At 37.0% G+C, this 19,654-nt stretch overlaps 1 protein-coding gene across 1 annotated transcript; it reads right to left on the bottom strand.

Annotated features, from left to right (window-relative positions):
* Positions 1-431: 431 nt before the first annotated feature.
* Positions 432-19,339, bottom strand: cdhr5a (cadherin-related family member 5a). Its single transcript, XM_074658672.1, has 14 exons — positions 19,035-19,339; positions 16,847-17,019; positions 15,894-15,953; positions 15,674-15,763; positions 15,493-15,579; positions 13,439-13,543; positions 13,168-13,353; positions 11,395-11,485; positions 10,636-10,733; positions 10,146-10,352; positions 8,670-8,783; positions 8,493-8,559; positions 4,993-5,153; positions 432-3,493 (listed from the first exon to the last, which is right to left on the bottom strand). The coding sequence occupies exons 1-14, from the start codon at positions 19,123-19,125 to the stop codon at positions 2,903-2,905; spliced, it is 2,121 nt and encodes a 706-aa protein (XP_074514773.1). The 5' UTR covers positions 19,126-19,339; the 3' UTR covers positions 432-2,902.
* Positions 19,340-19,654: the final 315 nt, after the last annotated feature.

The raw sequence follows: 19,654 nt of genomic DNA, 5'->3' as shown, positions 1-19,654 counted from the left end.
ACGGAGCGGATATGTCGTCACGTTACTCAGACTACAACAATAAAAGCGGTAACTTCCTTCTACCTCCACAGAGACTCAAATTAAGCAAATATTTTGATTGACATTAAAAAATCAATTTCAAAAACGTAAACAAAAAAAGTGATACATAGGTGAATCGAAACACTGGATCTAGATAGGAACATTCAAGTTTTTTGCGTCGGTCACCGTAGTTTTTCTACACGCTTGGTACACGGGAGAAGTTTCAGTTGGTTGCGATCTGCAACCTCACCACTAGATGCCGCCAGAACGTACACACTGCACCTTTAATACTAAGTTAACCGGCTGCAGCTTCATATTGAACGTACAGATATGAGCATCAATCCTCTCGTCTAACTCTCGGCAAGAAAGCGACCACACATATTTCCCAAAAGGTAGAACTTTTAAAATACCAGCGAGGCGATCCCAAGACTCAACAAATCCTTCAAACTTTATTATTCCTTCGATCACTTTAATGTACAAAAAGTCAACTCTACATTAACCACAGATTCATCCTTAACAGTAGTTATTTTACATAAAGTTTAACATGCTCAAAAATACAGTCCACATAAAAACATCCTCTCAGCTGTTTTAGTATTCAGTAGATAAAGTTTGTCTTCATATATCAAATCTAGTTTTAGTAAAGCTTGAACAGAAAGAGACTGAAATCCTCATCACAGCAACGCAGCGACCTCGTTCACTGCACACACACAAACCACTCGGCGGGTTTTAGACCTTTCTACTGACTCATGTTGTCGTCGGCTGACTTCCTGACCTGACTGGAGGCGACGAGTAGGAGATAAAATCTATATCTAGGAACTCTGTAAACTGTCCTGAAAATTCTATTTATAAACCCACAGATTAAAATAACCAGATGGGAAAAGCAAATCAAGTAAATTAAAAATACTTCATCAAATTAATGCAGAAATCCTGTAAATCCAGCATCACAATAACCCGACCGCTTTCTAATAAGGCACCATTTTATTTAAAAAAAGAAAGAATGGGTTTATTAATGTTTAATAAATCATTTACTAATGCTTTATAGATCAATTGTAAGTAGGAACACCACCTGCCAGGTAGACCGCTTGACTAAAATCCATTTATTACAACTTTAACATTTAAAACTGCAGATTATTATAAAAACTCTTTATTAATAATTTAAGAATAGAGGGTGTTTTAAAAGCCAGAAACCTAAAAATGTACCCTATTAAGCCTTAATAAAAGATTAATTAACAACTAATAAAGCCATTAGTTACAACTAGAGCTGCAACGATTAGTCGTTAAAGCAACGTAGAAAATTAATTGGCAACAATTTTTATTAATGATTAATTTTTTTGTGTAAAAATGTAAAACTTTTCTATGGTTCCAGTTTTCTGTGTTGCGTTTCCTGGTCCTACATGATGGTAAATTTAATATCTTTGGGTTTTAAAGTGTGGACGAAACAAAACATTTCAAGACGTCACATTTAGCTTTAGAAAATTGTGATTTTCACCGTTTTCTGATGAATTATAGACATAAATTATAATCACAATTATTTGATTAATTGAGAAAATAATCGGCAGATTAATTGATAAATTCGTTGCATCTAGGGCTGTCGCGATAAACCGCAATATTGAAATACCGCGCTATTGACAAGCCAACCGCAGGAGATGGCAATCAACCGCAATGTTAAAGTTTTTTTCTTTTTTAAATTCTTTGCAGTGGTGGCGCTGCATTTTTACGCTCTGCTATAAACGCCAGCAGCGCGACGAGGCGCTGAGCGACTATTCTGAGCTGAGTGCTCCACGTTTGGTGTTTTTCTTCTGGTTGCATAGAGTTCACCTTTGGGTAAAACGCTGCACTCGTCATTTTTTACCCAGCCGTCCAATCACAGTGTAGGAGGCGCCGACAAATACCACAAGGACCGACCGCCTCCTACGTGTCGGCTACAAGTGCTGAACAACAACAACAACGGAGGAGAAATGAATACACATAGACCGTCGGGTCCGTCCTCTCTCCCTACGAGTTTCAGTCTTCCTTTCATCCGGAGCGAGTACTCTACCTTGTGCTGACATTTTAATATTCCGTATCATAGCAACCAGACGCAACCAAAGCATCTCAGCTGAAAGAAACGCTGCTCGATGCCCTTCGGTGTTCTGCATTTAACAATAAAAAAGTTTTTAATTAATTTTAAAACGGTCATTTAAAAAGCAACAATATACCTAATAACAGCCGAATAATAAAGCTTATTTATACAGCACTTAAATCAGGAGAGATTAAAGTGGCTGTTGAGCCAATCATCATCACCGCAGGGGAAATTCCTTCACCGCGACAGCCCCGGTTCCATCCCTCCATCACAACGTATAACCCTTTAATAAATGGCACCTTATTAGAAAGTGCTCTTATAGATTTGCAGCATTGCCCGCAGGTCGCTTTATTACAACTTTTAGTAGTTTTGACCGTCGCTTCTCTCCGTTAATGAGGACATATTACTCACCGAACTAACCGCTGAGATCTGGGAACATTTCTACAAAGAAGTCAGACAATCAGTCAAGTTGTAAACAAACCAGCAGTTAAACTAGTTTATCTAAATCAGAGGTTCCCAACACACAGACGTTCGTTTTGTATATTAATAAGATCCTTTATCAGTGAGTGCCGGTGTTTTGTTTCTGTTTTAAACATGTATAAAGTTATTACCTCAGACGCCGTCTTCTAAGATACTCACAGTAGAAAATAAATAGTTTTTGGATCCTTGAATGTTCTTGAGGTTCGGCAGTCACCCAGAGACGTTGAAGAGTCGTCCTGGACTGCTGAGACCTCCCTGCTGCCGGCTGTCGTCTCCACAAAGTGACAACAGCTCAGCTTCACTGGAGTTTGACCTCTGACCTCTGACCTCTGACCTCTGCTGTCAGCCCTCCTGCTCCTGGCCTCCCTTCTCTTTTTCTGAGCCGGTATTTCCCGGGTCCTGCTCCTCACTGGGCTCCGTGCTGTCGCCTTCCTGCCCGCCGTCAGACTCTCTCAGCGGAGCCGCCGGGTCTCTGACGACCCCCTCCATATCCAGCTCCTCCTCCGTCTCCTCCTCCACCCGGCCCACAGTGTCCGGGATAATCTCCACCTCGATGTCGGATGAGTCCTCGATCTCCTTGAACCAGACCGTCTTCTGGCCCTCCTTCCTCTTCTGCTTGGCCATGAGGGACCTCATGCCGTACTCGTCGCCGTCCCCTCGGCCTCTCATGGACGGCCTCACCGAGGGGCTCCCCTTGGGGACGTGGTTGGTGTAGACGCCGCAGGAGGAGCAGTGGCGGCTCCGTCTCTCCATGGGGAGGACCCGTCCCCGTGCCTGTGGGAAGGTGCTCCGTCTGGGCAGAGCGTTGTTCCAGCGCCGGCCGCCGCCACCGCGGCTCTGATCGCCCTCGTTCTGGAAGCCGTCGTTGGTGTACTGCAGGGAGTCCCTGTGGCCGGACTGGTGCTCGTCAGACTTCAGGCAGGGGCCCAGGCACTACAGGAGAGAGGCCCCTCGTTAATACAGCGCTTAATGGAGCATGAGGATGCTGAGGCATTGTTCAACGCTACAGAAGCCACCGTGGTTCATTTGTTTTAGTTTTAACACAGAAGCTCTTCTGTGGATTTCAGCTGATAAATATTCATCAAAGCAACGCAGCAGGAGCCGAGTCTGACTCTGACGTCTAAACATCACAGCACGGAGGTGAGGATGCAACACGGAGAGAACAAAGACTGGGCGGCTGTGGCTCAGAGGGTAGAGCAGGTTGTCCACCAATCGGAAGGTCGGTGGTTCGATCCCCGGCTGCTCCGGGTCACATGTCGATGTGTCCTTGAGCAAGACACTTAACCCCAAATTGCTCCCGGAGGCATAGCCATCGGTGTGTGAATGAGTATTTAGATTAAATCCTGATGGGCAAAGTTGGCACCTTAGTAGCCTCTGCCATCAGTGTATGAATGTGTGTGTGAATGGGTGAATACTGACATGTAGTGTAAAGCGCTTTGAGTGGTCGGAAGACTAGAAAAGCGCTATATAAGTCCAAGTCCATTTACCATTCAAAACTGTTTGAACAATCATTAATAGCTTCAAAGGAAAAAAATATCTTTTATTTTACAGGCTGTCAGAGTTTCTTTACAAAGTCAGTTAAAAAATAAGGACTTGGAATTGAAGTTTCTTTCATAACTTCCTTTAACTTGCAGTGAAATCAACCTACTACTCTTACTTAACTGCAGTATTATGTAATTACTAGGGCTGTCAATCGATTTGAATATTTAATTGCGATTAACCACGATTGTCCGGAGCTTTTATCTGTTCCTTAATGTACCTTAAAGGGAGATTTGTCAAGTATTTAATACTCTTATCAACACGGAAGTGCTGCTTTATGCAAATGTATATATATTTATTATTGTAAATCAATTAACAACACAAAACAATGACAGATATTGTCCAGAAACCCTCACAGGTACTGCATTTAGCATAACAAATATGCTCAAATCACAACATGGCAAACTGCAGCCCAACAGGCAACAACAGCTGTCAGTGTGTCAGTGTGCTGACTTCACTATGACTTGCCCCCAAACTGCCCAACAGAGTATTAGGGCCACATTGAGGAAAAATAAATAAATCTGAGATTTAGAGAATAAAGTCAGAAGTTTACGAGAAAAAAATCGTAACATGAGTAAAGTTATGACTTTGTTCTCGTAATATTACGACTTTATTCTTGAAATCTCAGATTTTTTTCCCTCAGTGTGTCCCTCACTCCGTCATAGTAAAGAAACAAAGCAAGATATTGATTTCCTTTGAAACTCAATGTTTTTTTTTCCATACTTGACTTACACACATGAGAGGGTATCGTTCTCAAAAGCCAAAATGTCAAAGTATTCCATTAATATAGGAACACAGTTAAATATTCCTCAAAAAGCATTTGTGGTATTTAAATGTCTGATTTTGAGATGTTGCAGCTCAAAATAGTTCAGAGAAGAGAACTACTGACTGACCTCACATATTTTGTCCATGCTGGCGTTTCCCTTCCACAGGCGGGAGATCAGGAAGCCGATCACGATGAGGCAGAGGACCAGCAGAGCCGCCATGACCAGACCCAGAAGAGCCATGTCGCCCGGACGGTAGCCCACGTTAGAGGGAGACGGGATGGCCACCGCTGCAAAGAGGAGACAGGTGAGTGAGTCAAGACTACACCTACTGACTCAAACATCGACCATACCGTTCATTCAAATACGTAAATACTAAATGCATCATGACAGTTAAAGTTATTTATTTAACCTTCAGTTCTACAAGATGAGGATGTCGACTGTGACACACACAGTAATGACTTTGTAGGACATACTATACCGACTTTTTTCGACGAAGAAAACTATGACTTTTTTCGATTTTTCTTTTTTTTTTGACATGCTACATTATGACTTTCTTTTGACAGACTATACTATGATTTTTTCCAAGTAATTTTTCAACATACTATACTATGACTTTTTTTTTCGAGAAATTTTATGACATACTATACTATGACTTTTTCATGAAATTTTTCGAGATACTATACTAGGACTTTTTTTCATGTAATTTTTCAACATATTATACTATGACTTTTTTACAATTTTATTTTCAACTGACCTTTTTAAGAACTTTTCAACATACAATTCGACGACTGTTTCGGCACACTATACTATGACTTTTTTTAACAAAGTATACTACGACTTTTTTACAATTTTTTTTCAACATACTATACTATGAATTTTTCCACAACCTTTTTTGAAATTTTTCTACATACTATTCTATGATTTTTTTTCAGGAAATCTTTCGACATACTATATGACCTTTTTTTTCAAGAAATTATTCGATATACTATACTATGACAATTTAAGATTTTTTCTTTTCAACTGACCTTTTTTAAAACTTTTCGACATACAATTCTATGACTTTTTCGGCATACTATACAATTACTTTTTTGACATACTTTATATACTTTTTTTGACTAAGTATACTACGACTTTTTTACAATTTTTTTTCCAACTATGACTTTTTTTTCATGTAATTTTTCAATATACTGTACTACAACTTTTTTATGAAATTTTTCAACATACTATACTATGAATTTGTATGACTTTTTTTAGTAAACTATACTATAATTTTTAACAAATTTTTTTTCAACATACTATACTATGAATTTTTCACAACCTTTTTTGACGTTCTATACTATGACTTTTTTAAAGACTTTTTTCTACATATTATATTGACTTTTTTTTGACAAAGTATAGTATTAACTCTTTCATATCTTTTTTCGTCATATTATACTACGACTTTTTTAAGATTTTTTTTTTCATACTACACTATGACTTTTTTTTTAAGACTTTTTCCAACACACTACACTATGACATTTTTACAACCTTTTTCGACACACTATACTGTTACGGCTGTATGTGTTTTCTATGCTGTCGTCCCTTTTCCCTCTCCATTAGCTCTGCCCAGGTGTACTGCACTGCTCCACAAGGTGGCCAGGTGTGCTGCATTTGCTCTACGAGGTTGGGAAGGAAGTGCTTAAAAGCTCCTGGCACAGCAGCAGAAGAGAGAGGCCTCTGGTGTGGGGACTGCTGGTTTTGCTGCCTCAGCTTATGATTTTTATATTGTCTTGTTTGTATTTCTTTGTTAATAAATAATTTGAATTTGAGTGTTTTAAAAGTGTCCTCTGTGGTTGATTCTGTGGTTTTTCATGACATTTTTCAACATACTATACTACGACTTTTTTTCATGAAATTTTTTGACATACTAAATTATGACTTTTTCATGACATTTTTTTACATACTGTACTATGACTTTTTTCAGGAAATATTTCGACATACTATACTATGACTTTTTTAACAAAAAAATTTCAACATACTATACTATGACTTTTTTACAACTTTTTTGACATGCTACATCATGACTTTTTTGGACATATTATGCTATGACTTTTTTTTTTTTTTTTTGACATACTTTACATACTTTTTTCGGCGAAGTTTACTACGACTTTTTAAAAAAAAAATTCCCCACATACTATACTATGAATTTTTCACGACCTTTTTCGACATTCTATACTATGACTTTTTTTTACGACTTTTTCCAACATACTATACTGTTACGGCTGTATGTGTTTTCTATGCCTTTTCCCTCTCCAGTAGCTCTGCCCAGTTGTACTGCACTGCTCCACAAGGTGGGCAGGTGTGCTGCATTTGCTCTACGAGGTTGGGAAGGAAGTGCTTAAAAGCTCCGGTGCCAGCAGCAGAAGAGAGAGGCCTCTGGTGTGTGGTTTTGCTGCCTCTCAACTTATGATTTTTATATTGTCTTGTTTGTATTCCTTTGTTAATAAATCCTATGGATTTGAGTGTTTTAAAAGTGTCCTCTGTGGTTGATTTGGGTCAGTGTTGTTCACCCTAATAGGGCTGCAAAAAGGTGGGGTGTGACATATACTCTGACTTTTTTACGACCTTCTTCGACCTACTATACTATGACTTTTTTCAAAAAATTATTTGACATACTACTATGACTTTTTTAATATTTTTTTTACATACTATACTATGATTTTTTTTCAGGAAACTTTTCGACATACTATACATTTTTCAAGATACTGTATTTTTACTTTTTTTTATGAAATTATTCGACATACTATACTATGACCTTTTTTCAGGAAATATTTCGACACTTATGACTTATGACATTTTTCGGCATATTATACTACGACTTTTTTTCAAGAAATTTGTTTTCATATTATACTATGACTTTTTTTCAAGATTTTTTTCGACATATTATACTATGAGTTGTTTTTTTAATGACATTTTTGACATACTGTTCTATGACTTTTTTTATGACATTTTTTCAACATATTATACTACGACTTTTTTTCAAGAATCTTTTCGACATGATATACTAAGACATTTTTTTATGAAATTTTCGAAATACTTTACTATGACTTTCTTTCAAGAAATATTTCGACTTACTATACTATGACTTTTTTTCATTAAATTTTTCGACATACTATACTATGACCTTTTTCTCAAGACTTTTTTAGACATACTAGATTATGACTATTTCATGAAATTGTTTTTTTTTATGACATTTTTCGACATATTATACTACGACCTTTTTTTCAAGAAATTTGTTTTCATACTATACTATGACTTTTTTTCAAGAATTTTTTCGACATACTATACTATGAGTTTTTTAATGAAATTTTTCAGTACGTCATCATATCGATAGTTTAATCTGTAACAATGGATCATAATTTATAAACTCATATGTTTTTTGCGTAAATTCAAAAAGTAACTACATCTCTTAAAATAAATGTAGTTTAGTGAAAACTACAATATGTCAACTATATTAAGTATATTAAAATGGAAATACTCAAGTAAAGTACAAGTACCTCAATTTTACTTAAGTACAGTGCTTTTGTAAATGTACTGACTTTCCACCACTATCAGTCGGTATCAGAGAATAACCGTGATGGTCTTACCTGGTATGACCTGAACAGAGAGGGCAGCTGTTCCAAACTCCCCTGTTGTCGAGTCCACCGCTCTGAGCTGTGTTCAGAAAAAGATACAACAACTTTACAGCTAACTACAACGTGTTTGGAAATGTACGCAAAGATATTTCATTGTGCTTGATTTTTTAATGTTTACACATCCGTCACCTGAAGCGCGAAGGACTCCGTCTTCACGACTCTCTTCAGGATCACAAACCCGTCTGAGGTCACGTTGACGTAGCTGCTGTACTGAACCTCGTACTTCACATCTGGATTTGCACCCTGACACACACACAAAGCACACGCATATAAAATGTACACAATAAAATGATTTAAGGATTTTAGGGGTTATCATTTGCAATTTAAAGCTGCATTTAGATAATTCTAACCACTAGGGGGCAGACAGATAGGAAAACAAACCAACAGAAACACAGCCCTGATGTACCAGGGGCTTATTAAAGCCACAACGTAAACTCACTTTGAAAGACACAGAGAAACATTATCCTTTTTTTGGAGTTGTGTTTATGTTAACCTGATGAATTTAAGTCCTTTGAGCTCTGCTTTTCAGCTCCTGAGTAAAGAATATCTGGCTATTAAAGGTCCCATATTGTAAAAAGTGAGATTTTCATGTCTTTTATATTATAAAGCAGGTTTAATTGCTATCAAAACACTCAATCCATAGAGAAATACACACAGCCCGTATTCAGAAACTGTGCGTTTGAAACAAGCCATTAGGATTTCTGTCCATTTGTGATGTCACAAATCTACAATATTTAGACCATTTCACAGTTTTAAACGTAAAGATACTAAATGTGTCCCAGTTTATTTCCCATTGCAGTGTGTATATAAATAACATCAGCTGACAGGAAGTAAACAGGGACCCAAACTGTTGCCTAGCAACGCAATTCCGTTGCCATTCCGTTGAATTAATAATCGATTAATCTACAATTCTACAGTTTCATTTAGCAGACGTTTTTGTCCAAAGCGACATACATATAAGAATTCGTACAACAGAATAATCATTGCAGCTCTAGTTACTATCAACCCTGTCATCATTTTGGTGCCTTTGAATGCAGATTTAAACCTGCATTAATTGTTTGTTTTTTTACCACTTGGGGACATAACATAGTCATCACCTTATAAATCTATACCTTATATTTGATTCTGATTCTCTTCATTGGGAGTGAGTGGTGTTTGTGTCCACCTAGTAAATGTAAGTCCAATATTCTGTCTCTTTTAGCTCTGTTTTTGGTCTCCTCCTCCAACTAGTGAGTGAAATATCTGTCTTTTTAGCTGCTAAATGTTCCACTATGTTCACCAGCTAGTCTCTAACTGTATCTGGCTGCTGTTTGCTGCTGAGCAGGTAGTGTGCAGTGACTTTTTACTGCTCTTTCTCTGAAAAAAGCTACCAGCTACGTGTGGTAACGAAGCTGATGAGAGCGCCGAGAGTGAACCAAAACAGTAAAGTTTTGGCTTTAAAACCAAAACAACAAGCTGAAAGACACAAAAATGTCAGTCAGACAAACTGGTTTTGATGTTTATCTGATTCAGCTTTTAATTAAAAGTATCTGAAAAACATCTGGAGCAACCGCTTTATATTGAGAATACTTAAAAACTGAATATTACGGGAGTTTCAACACTCACAGCAGCGAAGTCCTCGTCCCGAGCTCGGACCCTGAAGGGCCGGTTGGTGCTTCGGTCTCGGAGGATCATGCTCTCGGGGACAGAGTTGCTGTAGATAAATCCTTCGTATCGCTCCTTCTCAAAACGAGGAGGGTTCCTGCTCTTCTTCATCACGTCCATGATCACCTGCGTCACCGCGAACTGATCCCTGTTGGTCACCTGTGACGCCTGATGTGCCAGGAGAAGACGAGGACAAGTGAGTTACACAAGTGATACCCAAGTTTATATCCATTTTCTTTGTCAAATTAGTTGCAATAACTAAATAGCTAAATTTGTTGTTGTTTTTCCGTTCAAAATCACGATTAAGCTTCATTTTACAGGTCCGCAAATTTCATGGTAATTAGGTGATACTTAGCAAGTAACCTATTTGAAATTTCTTTGGAATTACTGCCAAATTACCCCGATTTACCAAAATCACCGCAGAACAACAGACCAAGATTTATTTTTTTACCAGAACAGTGAGAGTTATTGGCCCGACGATATCAGCCGCTTTAGCCATGGAGATGTTTCCTGTGTCCTCATCAATCTGGAAAATGTTTCCCTCATTTCCTGATGATGAAAGAAAACAACATAAGCACCAAACATCAGTATATCAATGCATCATATAGAAGGATCTTATAGCAGCTCATACAGACAGTATTCATGAAGTAATTATTATTATTATTAATTATCAGTATTTATTTATTTCAATTGCCAGTTTATTAGGTACACCAAGCTAAAACTAATAGTCTAACACAGGAGTCAACAACCTGCCTCTCTTCAGCTCCTCTCCAGTGGCTCTCTGTGGACTTTGTGTTTTTTGTTTACAAAAATACTTTTTAAGTCTATGGAACGACGGAGTATTAGAGCCACATTGAGGAAAAAAAATAATCTGAGATTTCGAGAATAAAGTCATAATATAAAGTAGTAATTTTACGTGTTATTTTCTTTTGCTCTCGTAAAGTTATGACTCTATTCTCGTTACTTTTTCTCGTAAAGTTATAACTTTATTGTGTAAATCTCAGATGTGTTTTCCCTCAATGTGGCCCTAATACTCCGTAGTACATTGTCTCTTTGGCCCTCACTGCATTAGACTTATAAACTATATACTTAGACTATAAACTGTTACCTTCATCACAATGATCAAATGTTTTGCGGCTCCAGACAGATTTTTTATTTTTTTTGCAGCAGCAAGTTTGAAGCAAACAGAAATAGATCATGTTGTTCAAACCTCGGAGGATTCTGTAGCTGATCTGCTCGCTCCGGTTCTTGTCTCCGTCCTTGGCGAACACCGGACCGGGTTCCAGCACCAACGGCCCGTCCTGTGGATTAAAACCCATCATCACACACTGATTCTGAAGCACAAATTTATATTCATTCAATACCAAGACTTCTTCCTCACAGGGAGGCCTGAAATAGCAAAAACATGTGACGAGCTCTCAACATGTGTCTCAGGGGGAGTTATTGATGACAGTCTTCACTGTTTCATCGGCACCTCGCTCCGCTTTCTGAGAGCAGGATGAGAATAACTTCCATCTGCCAACTGACTCAATTATATATTATTTACACTGATAAATGTTATATTGATGGAAACTGATGATGACATTTCAATTTCATTCTCACATAGACCAAAACTAATGGTGCATTCAGGTGCTCCTGGTCAACTTTTTCCAAGTTTATCATCAAGAAGTTTCTTCAAACTTAACAACTGTAAACTTGGCAAGTTCGATGACACCTGAGTTAACAGGATGTGACGTTTAACTTCATCACGTTATTGACAACTAAAAAAAATAGATTTTTGGAAAATAGATAAGCTATAATACGTGTGTTTAATGTTGATTTTCTATAAACGAATGCTGGTTGGGTACATTAAAACTTGACTTTACTATAAATAACTTTCATTAGCACCTTTAAGAGTTAGTGTGTCATAAAAATAATTATATGAAAAAAGTAAAAGTGTAGTATGTCAAAAATGTCATAAAATATTATAGCACAGTATGTCATAAAAACATCATAGCAGAGTAAAAAAGTTACAGTATTGTATGTCATAAAAAAATTCATAGTATAGTAATAGATTAGATAGTATAGTATGTCATTGTCATAGTGTAATTTGTCGTGAAAAATTATAAAAATTCATAGTAAAATTATAGTATGTTGTAAAAAATGACATAGAAAATGTCATTGTATACTATGTCATACAAAATGACACAAAAAGTTCATAAAATAGTTATAGTATGTCGTAAAAACATAGTCATAAAAAGGTCAAAGTATAGTAAAAAAAAACATCATTATTTTGCAGGTATTTTTGTCATAAAAGTATTTGGACAAATTAAAGTTTGATGGCGCTAGAAGTTGGACATTTATGAGAGAGATTAATTGGATTAATGGACTGAGCAACATTTGATTTGATTGCTTTGAATGTGCTGATTGTTGATATTTCATTATTATTTTGGTTTCAGTTCAAAAAGAGAATTTAATTGATGACGGAGCTGAAGTATTGACCAATGAATCCACAATTGATGGAGCTTTTGAAAAGGAACAAACATATGTTGTGACAGACACTATGCGGACAAAAGTATGTGGGAAATCCTGCATGTTTGATGAAGATCAATGTTGAGTTTGCGTCTTTACTACAAGGAGTTCTGTGCTTTACTGTCTCATCTTTGATTGATTCAAGCGTCTTTTGGGAGAATATTAACTTTAACTTAAAAAAAACAGATTAGATTCTATTTTTTTTTTAATCCAAAAGAAGTCTTCCCTCGCTGCTGCTCATTGCCTTGAGTGTAAATATAATAACAAATGGTGTCTCAGAGTCAATATTTTCATCAACTCAGATTTTCTCTCATCTAGACTGTGGTGGCAAAACGGTAGGACAGAGATGTTCAGAGTTAAAAAAAAAAAAAAGTGAGAGGGACAAAAATAGGATTTTGAAAAGTGAGGGGGACGTGCCAGAAAGTCACAGCTACCTATATGGACACTTTGAAATCCAGAAAACGGCGCTCACCTCCTTCTCGGTGAGGTTGACTTTGCCTCTGTAGCCGGTGCTCACACACAGTTTGGCGATTCCCAAGTTGGTCCTCAGACAGGGCTGAAACCACGGAGGCCGGTTATCCACGTCCTTCACCTGCACCGTGATGGTGGCCACGGACGTGAAGAAGGGCTCGTTGGAGGACGAACCGTCGAGCGTGTCCTGGAACAAATGTGACACAGGTCAAAGGTCAAAGAGAAGCTGCTACACCAGGACCGTTGTTTTTATATAAATGATTATACTGTACCTGCACGTGTAACACCAGAGAGATCTTCTGTACGACATCGTAGTCCAGGATGCTTTTAACTATTATCTTTGGAGTGTTGATGTTTTCCAGGCGGAAGTATTTATCCTGGTTTAACAGCCAGAGACAAGAAATATATGTCATGTCATACGTCATCTAAATATGGTGTATATATATTTTAAAAATGCATAAAAATGCCGTCAAAATGTCATAGTATAGTATACCACAAAAAATGTGATAAAAAGTCATAGTACAGTATTTCGTAAAGAAAAGTCATAGTATACAGTAGTATGTCGTAAAAATGTCATAAAAGTCATAAAAATCATAGTATAATATGTTGTAAAAAAGACAAAAAAATCATAGTATAGTATGTCGTAAAAAATGCATAAATCATAATATAATATGTCGTAAAAAGTCATAAAAGTCTTAAAAATCATAGTACATTATGTCGTAAAAAAATCATAAATCATAATATAATATGTCGTAAAAAAAGTCATAAAAAAATCATAGTACAGTATGTAGTAAAAAAGTCATGGAACAATATGTTGTAAAAAAATGTCATAAAAGTCTTAAAAATCATAGTATAGTGTGTCGTAAAAATGCTATAAAAAGGACATCGTATAGTAGATCATAAAAAGTCATAAAAAATTCATAATATAGTAAAACGTAAAAAAGTCATTAAAAAGTCATAGTATAGTATGTCATTAAAATGTAATATAAAAAGGCATAATGCGCATCGTCACTTATAAATAAATAAATAAATGTACAGCACCTAAATTTAAATGTTTCCTTTGCATCTTGGGTTATGTTTAAAGAATAGAACCTGTGAGTCCAGCATCACCAGCTCATTATATTAAACATGTTCTTAGTGTTGTTTAAAGAATAGAACCTGAGAGTCCAGCATCACCAGCTCATTACATTAAACATGTTCTTACTGTTGTTTAAAGAATAGAACCTGTGAGTCCAGCATCACTAGATCATTACATTAAACATGTTCTTACTGTTGTTTAAAGAATATAACCTGAGAGTCCAGCATCACCAGCTCATTACATTAAACATGTTCTTACGGTTGTTTAAAGAATAGAACCTGAGAGTCCAGCATCACCAGCTCATTACATTAAACATGTTCTTACTGTTGTTTAAAGAATAGAACCTGTGAGTCCAGCATCACTAGATCATTACATTAAATATGTTCTTACTGTTGTTTAAAGAATAGAACCTGAGAGTCCAGCATCACTAGATCATTATATTAAACATGTTCTTACTGTTGTTTACAGAATATAACCTGTGAGTCCAGCATCACTAGATCATTACATTAAACATGTTCTTACTGTTGTTTAAAGAATAGAACCTGAGAGTCCAGCATCACTAGATCATTACATTAAACATGTTCTTACTGTTGTTTAAAGAATAGAACCTGAGAGTCCAGCATCACTAGATCATTACATTAAACATGTTCTTACTATTGTTTAAAGAATATAACCTGAGAGTCCAGCATCACCAGCTCATTACATTAAACATGTTCTTACTGTTGTTTAAAGAATAGAACCTGTGAGTCCAGCATCACTAGATCATTACATTAAATATGTTCTTACTGTTGTTTAAAGAATAGAACCTGAGAGTCCAGCATCACTAGATCATTATATTAAACATGTTCTTACTGTTGTTTACAGAATATAACCTGTGAGTCCAGCATCACTAGATCATTACATTAAACATGTTCTTACTGTTGTTTAAAGAATAGAACCTGAGAGTCCAGCATCACTAGATCATTACATTAAACATGTTCTTACTGTTGTTTAAAGAATAGAACCTGAGAGTCCAGCATCACCAGCTCATTACATTAAACATGTTCTTACTATTGTTTAAAGAATATAACCTGAGAGTCCAGCATCACCAGCTCATTACATTAAACATGTTCTTACTGTTGTTTAAAGAATAGAACCTGTGAGTCCAGCATCACTAGATCATTACATTAAACATGTTCTTACTGTTGTTTACAGAATATAACCTGAGAGTCCAGCATCACCAGATCATTATATTAAATATGTTCTTACTGTAGCCGGCTCTAAGCGATAATACAGCGGCTCTGAATCAACATCTGATGCTTCAATCAGTCCGACGCTGGAGTTGACCGGAATGAGCTGCAGGAGACAAAAACTCAGAGTCAACATGGTGTTAATTAAAAACCTGAAAAACACACAGATAATGTGAAACACCAACAGCAGCATCACTCACCTCATTCACGTCCAGTACGAAGTGGCTTTGTGCAAAGTTTGGAGGGTTATCGTTCACGTTTTCCACCAAAACCTCAACCGACTCGTTCACCTTGAGGAGAAGCAGCAGCTCAGTCATCATTCAGAAACAAACACACTGCTAATCATTATTATTTAGTGAACCAAGAGAATGGATTGTAAACAGGCTTATTGATGTGTGATATTGTGTTTGTTTTACTCACGGATGTGGAGCCTTCTCTGCTACAGAGCACCCACACAATCAGAGCTGAACTGTGCAACAACTGACAAACACACACAGCAGTTAGATATAGAGAGAGTTTTAACAGACATTAACTTCATTTAAACACCATCACTGATGAGCTGTCGGTGTGTCAGTGTGCTGACTTGACGCTGACTTGCCCCAAACTGCATGTGATTATCATAAAGTGGGCATGTCTATGATACTCAGTTTTAAACCTAAAGAATCCATCGGTACCAACCATGTTAGACTAGCTTGACATGAAGGAGGTTAAATAACGCTCCAAACTTACACTAAGTTTTGGTGAGGAAAAACTGTCATGTCCATTTTCAAAGGGGTCCCTTGACCTCTGACCTCCAGATATGTGAATGTAAATGGGTTCTATGGGTACTCACGAGTCTCCCCTTTACAGACATGCCCACTTTATGATAATCACATGCAGTTTGGGGGCAAGTCATAGTCAAGTCAGCACACTGACACACTGACAGCTGTTGTTGCCTGTTGGGCTGCAGTTTGCCATGGTATGATTGGAGCATATTGTTTTATGCTAAATGCAGTACCTGTGAGGGTTTCTGGACAATATCTGTCATTGTTTTGTGTTGTTAATTGAGTTACAATAATAAATATACGTACATTTGCATAAAGCAGCATATTTGTCCACTCCCATGTTGATAAGAGGATTAAATACTTGAAAAATCTCCCTTTAAGATACATTTTGATTGAATTAATTTGTGATTAATCTCGAACTATTTTGATTGACAGCCTTAATTTCACAAGACATTGTAACATAGAAACTGTAAAATGTTCCACTCAGTACATTTCTTGTCACATATCTTTAAAAAAAATAGTCAAATTTAAAGGATCCTTATGAAAATGTTTGCTTAATGTAAACGACTATCAGCTGATAGGATCACATGTTTTAATCTCTATAATCACCTCATAGTCCAGTCCTTTCTTTATCATCAGGGCGTTCCCTTTCAGGTAGAACAGATCTTCAGGGTTCACGGTGACGCTCAGCGTCGCATCACTGCTGGAGATGATCTTCACCACCTGGACGTCAGCCGTGTTGTTCTCTGGGACCGTCACGGGACCCGGAGGAACCGTGCACACTGAGAGAGGAGAGAGACAATCAACATCAACATCAACATCAACATCAACATCAACATCAACATCAACATCAACATGCAACATCAACATGCAACATCAACATCAACATCAACATCAACATGCAACATCAACATCAACATCAACATCAACATCAACATCAACATCAACATCAAGTGGAAGCCTCATGAGATTTTGATCAGATAATATGAATATTAGTGGAAGGAAAAACATGCAGATACAATTATTACCAAGTTTGTTTAGTTAGTGACTTCACTAACTTGACTTCACACACATAAATAGATAATATGTACTTTACAGAGGTGGAAGTAACTAAGTACATCTACTCAAGTGCTGTAATAAGGACTTGTACTTTACTTGGGTCTACTCAACTATATTTATCTGACAACTTTAGTTACTTTCCAAATTTAGATTTTTAAACACAAAACACATGAAGTTATAAAGTGAAATATATACAGTAAATTAAACTACCCAACAGTTTATACAACTACAACTGAAACGATTAGTCCATTAATCAATTAGTCAATTAACAGAAAAGGAATTGGAAACTACTTTGGTCGTTTAAGTCATTTTTAAAAGTAAAAACATTTTTTATTTATTTATTTATTTTTGCACAATTTAAGATTGCACAAACATAACAATAAATAAATAATATACAGTGCAGGGAGAGGCAGTAAAGCCACTGGGCTTATTTGAAGCTTCAACATAGAGACAAGATTAATATACAGAAATAATATTATGTATAATATATTATGACTACATAATAGTGATGACAAACAATTATAACAAGATAAATATATATAAACATTTTATGGTTCCATTTTCACAAACGTGAAGATTTACTGCTTTTCCTTTTAATAATGTTAATATATTAGTAATAATGTTAATGTATTAGTAGTAATGTTGAGGTTTGGATTAAACAAACATTGTGAGGGTGTCAGTTTGTGACGCCAAACAATCAATAAATGAATGGAGAAAATAACCAACAGATTAATCAACCAGCTACAACAGTAAAATCTTACTTTTACATTAATGCACGAGTAATAATAATCTAAAGATAGAATATATAATAGTAGAACAGTCACAGGGGACTTTCTGTGTGTCAATTAGTTTGTGGCAGTTTAATTAAACATAACTTAATTGAAGAATCTGCACCACCTGAGTCCAATATAAACAATAATGAAGGTTTAATATTAGATTTTACCACCGGGCCTCTCTACAATAAGAGCCAACAATTACAACCTGCCTGACTTTGTACTGTAGTTAAAGACGTAGTTTGATATTTTGAGAAATAATTAAATTTTTGGTGGAGTATTACTGCAGATGAGAAGACATGTCGTATCTTTATGGTGAATATGAAGCTATGACAAGCAGCCTGTTGGCGTAGCTTAGCATAAAGACTGGAAGCAGTGGTAAACAGCTAGCCTGGCTCTGTCTGAAGGGAACAAAACCAAGATCCAATATTGCCATATCAACATAATGAGCTCACTGACACGACATAGAAAGACAAAAATCTAACAATTTGACCCTTAGTGCTGAGCTGCATCTCAAATTAATCTTCAGGTTTTCAGCTTTCAGATAATGTACACCACTTCTATGTGACATCTACTGTTGACCTGCTATCTCCCCTAAAGACCCCCTGTACCCCCCTAAAAAAAGACAAAAACAGGTCTAAGGTGGGTCTCTTAGGGTTAAAGGGGAAATAAAGAAAATTTAAAGTTATTTTTCTCATACTTTTGTGTAATTTCTGCGTTCTTCTGGTGAAATACTGGATTATTTGACCTCTTCAGGCCTTTAAACATCCTTCAGAAAAGTCTTCTATTTTCATGACGGCTCACAAGTAGACATAGGGACCATAAAGGTTAGGAACTATTGTGTTAAAGGAGCAGAAATAGAAAACATCAACTGTGTGTCTGCAGCCTCATCAACATCCACATCCCCTTCCTGCCCTCGCCAGTGACCGATGACGCCCTCCACAGAGATCAGAGCTTCTACTCACGTCTTTCTGCCGGACAAACTGTGATAAAGCAGACGGCGACGACGCATCCGAGGAGAACGTTCACAGGTTTGCTCTTTGATTTCAGTTCCATGTCCTGGATTTCAGACGCAACAACAAATGAAGTCCCCGGAGGAGGATGAGGAGCCCGTGGTACCAGCTGGTACTCGTCCACATAATGCCCCGTCTGTGCTGCCCGGCGAGTGGGAGTCGACTACAGTTGCAATGTTTGTGACTTCATCTTACGGGCACATATTGCATTAAGCGCCTGCCAGCAAGAGGACTCGCAGCCTCCTACTAAAATACTTGCATCTGTTTTAGCTGGACGGGTCATTCTCTACTGATGGCCCTGATGCATTCTGGGAGGAATCCAGCAGAGGAATGTTGGCAGCTGAAAACATTTCTCACAAAGCTGAAGAATACTCTTCAGGTTAGACCGACCTGTCTAAAGGTGTACATACTATACATACATGCATGTAATCCTCTTACACCTCACTGACCTGCTGGGGGGTCAAACTCACAGATATCAAACATATTGGCCTACATGTTGATGTATAAAATGATGCACACGTCCCGCATCTAGAATATTTCCATTTGATGTGTTGGTGCAGCTTTAAAAACGT

The sequence above is a fragment of the Sebastes fasciatus genome, chromosome 2 (assembly GCF_043250625.1).
Source record: "Sebastes fasciatus isolate fSebFas1 chromosome 2, fSebFas1.pri, whole genome shotgun sequence".
In the NCBI taxonomy this organism is placed as follows: Eukaryota; Metazoa; Chordata; class Actinopteri; order Perciformes; family Sebastidae; genus Sebastes; species Sebastes fasciatus.
The sequence above is the reverse complement of the archived record's forward strand: the minus strand, read 5'-3'. Positions and strand labels throughout refer to the sequence as shown.

What these genes read in the sequence shown, in the direction of transcription:
- cdhr5a (XM_074658672.1), bottom strand. Translation starts at nt 19,125, where the DNA reads ATGGAACTGAAATCAAAGAGCAAACCTGTGAACGTTCTCCTCGGATGC. An exon ending in AGAAAGGACTGGACTATGAG is followed by an intron (nt 15,954 to 16,846) that starts GTGATTATAGAG and finishes TGTGTTTGTCAG; the next exon opens with TTGTTGCACAGTTCAGCTCT. An exon ending in TCGTACTGGACGTGAATGAG is followed by an intron (nt 15,580 to 15,673) that starts GTGAGTGATGCT and finishes TGTCTCCTGCAG; the next exon opens with CTCATTCCGGTCAACTCCAG.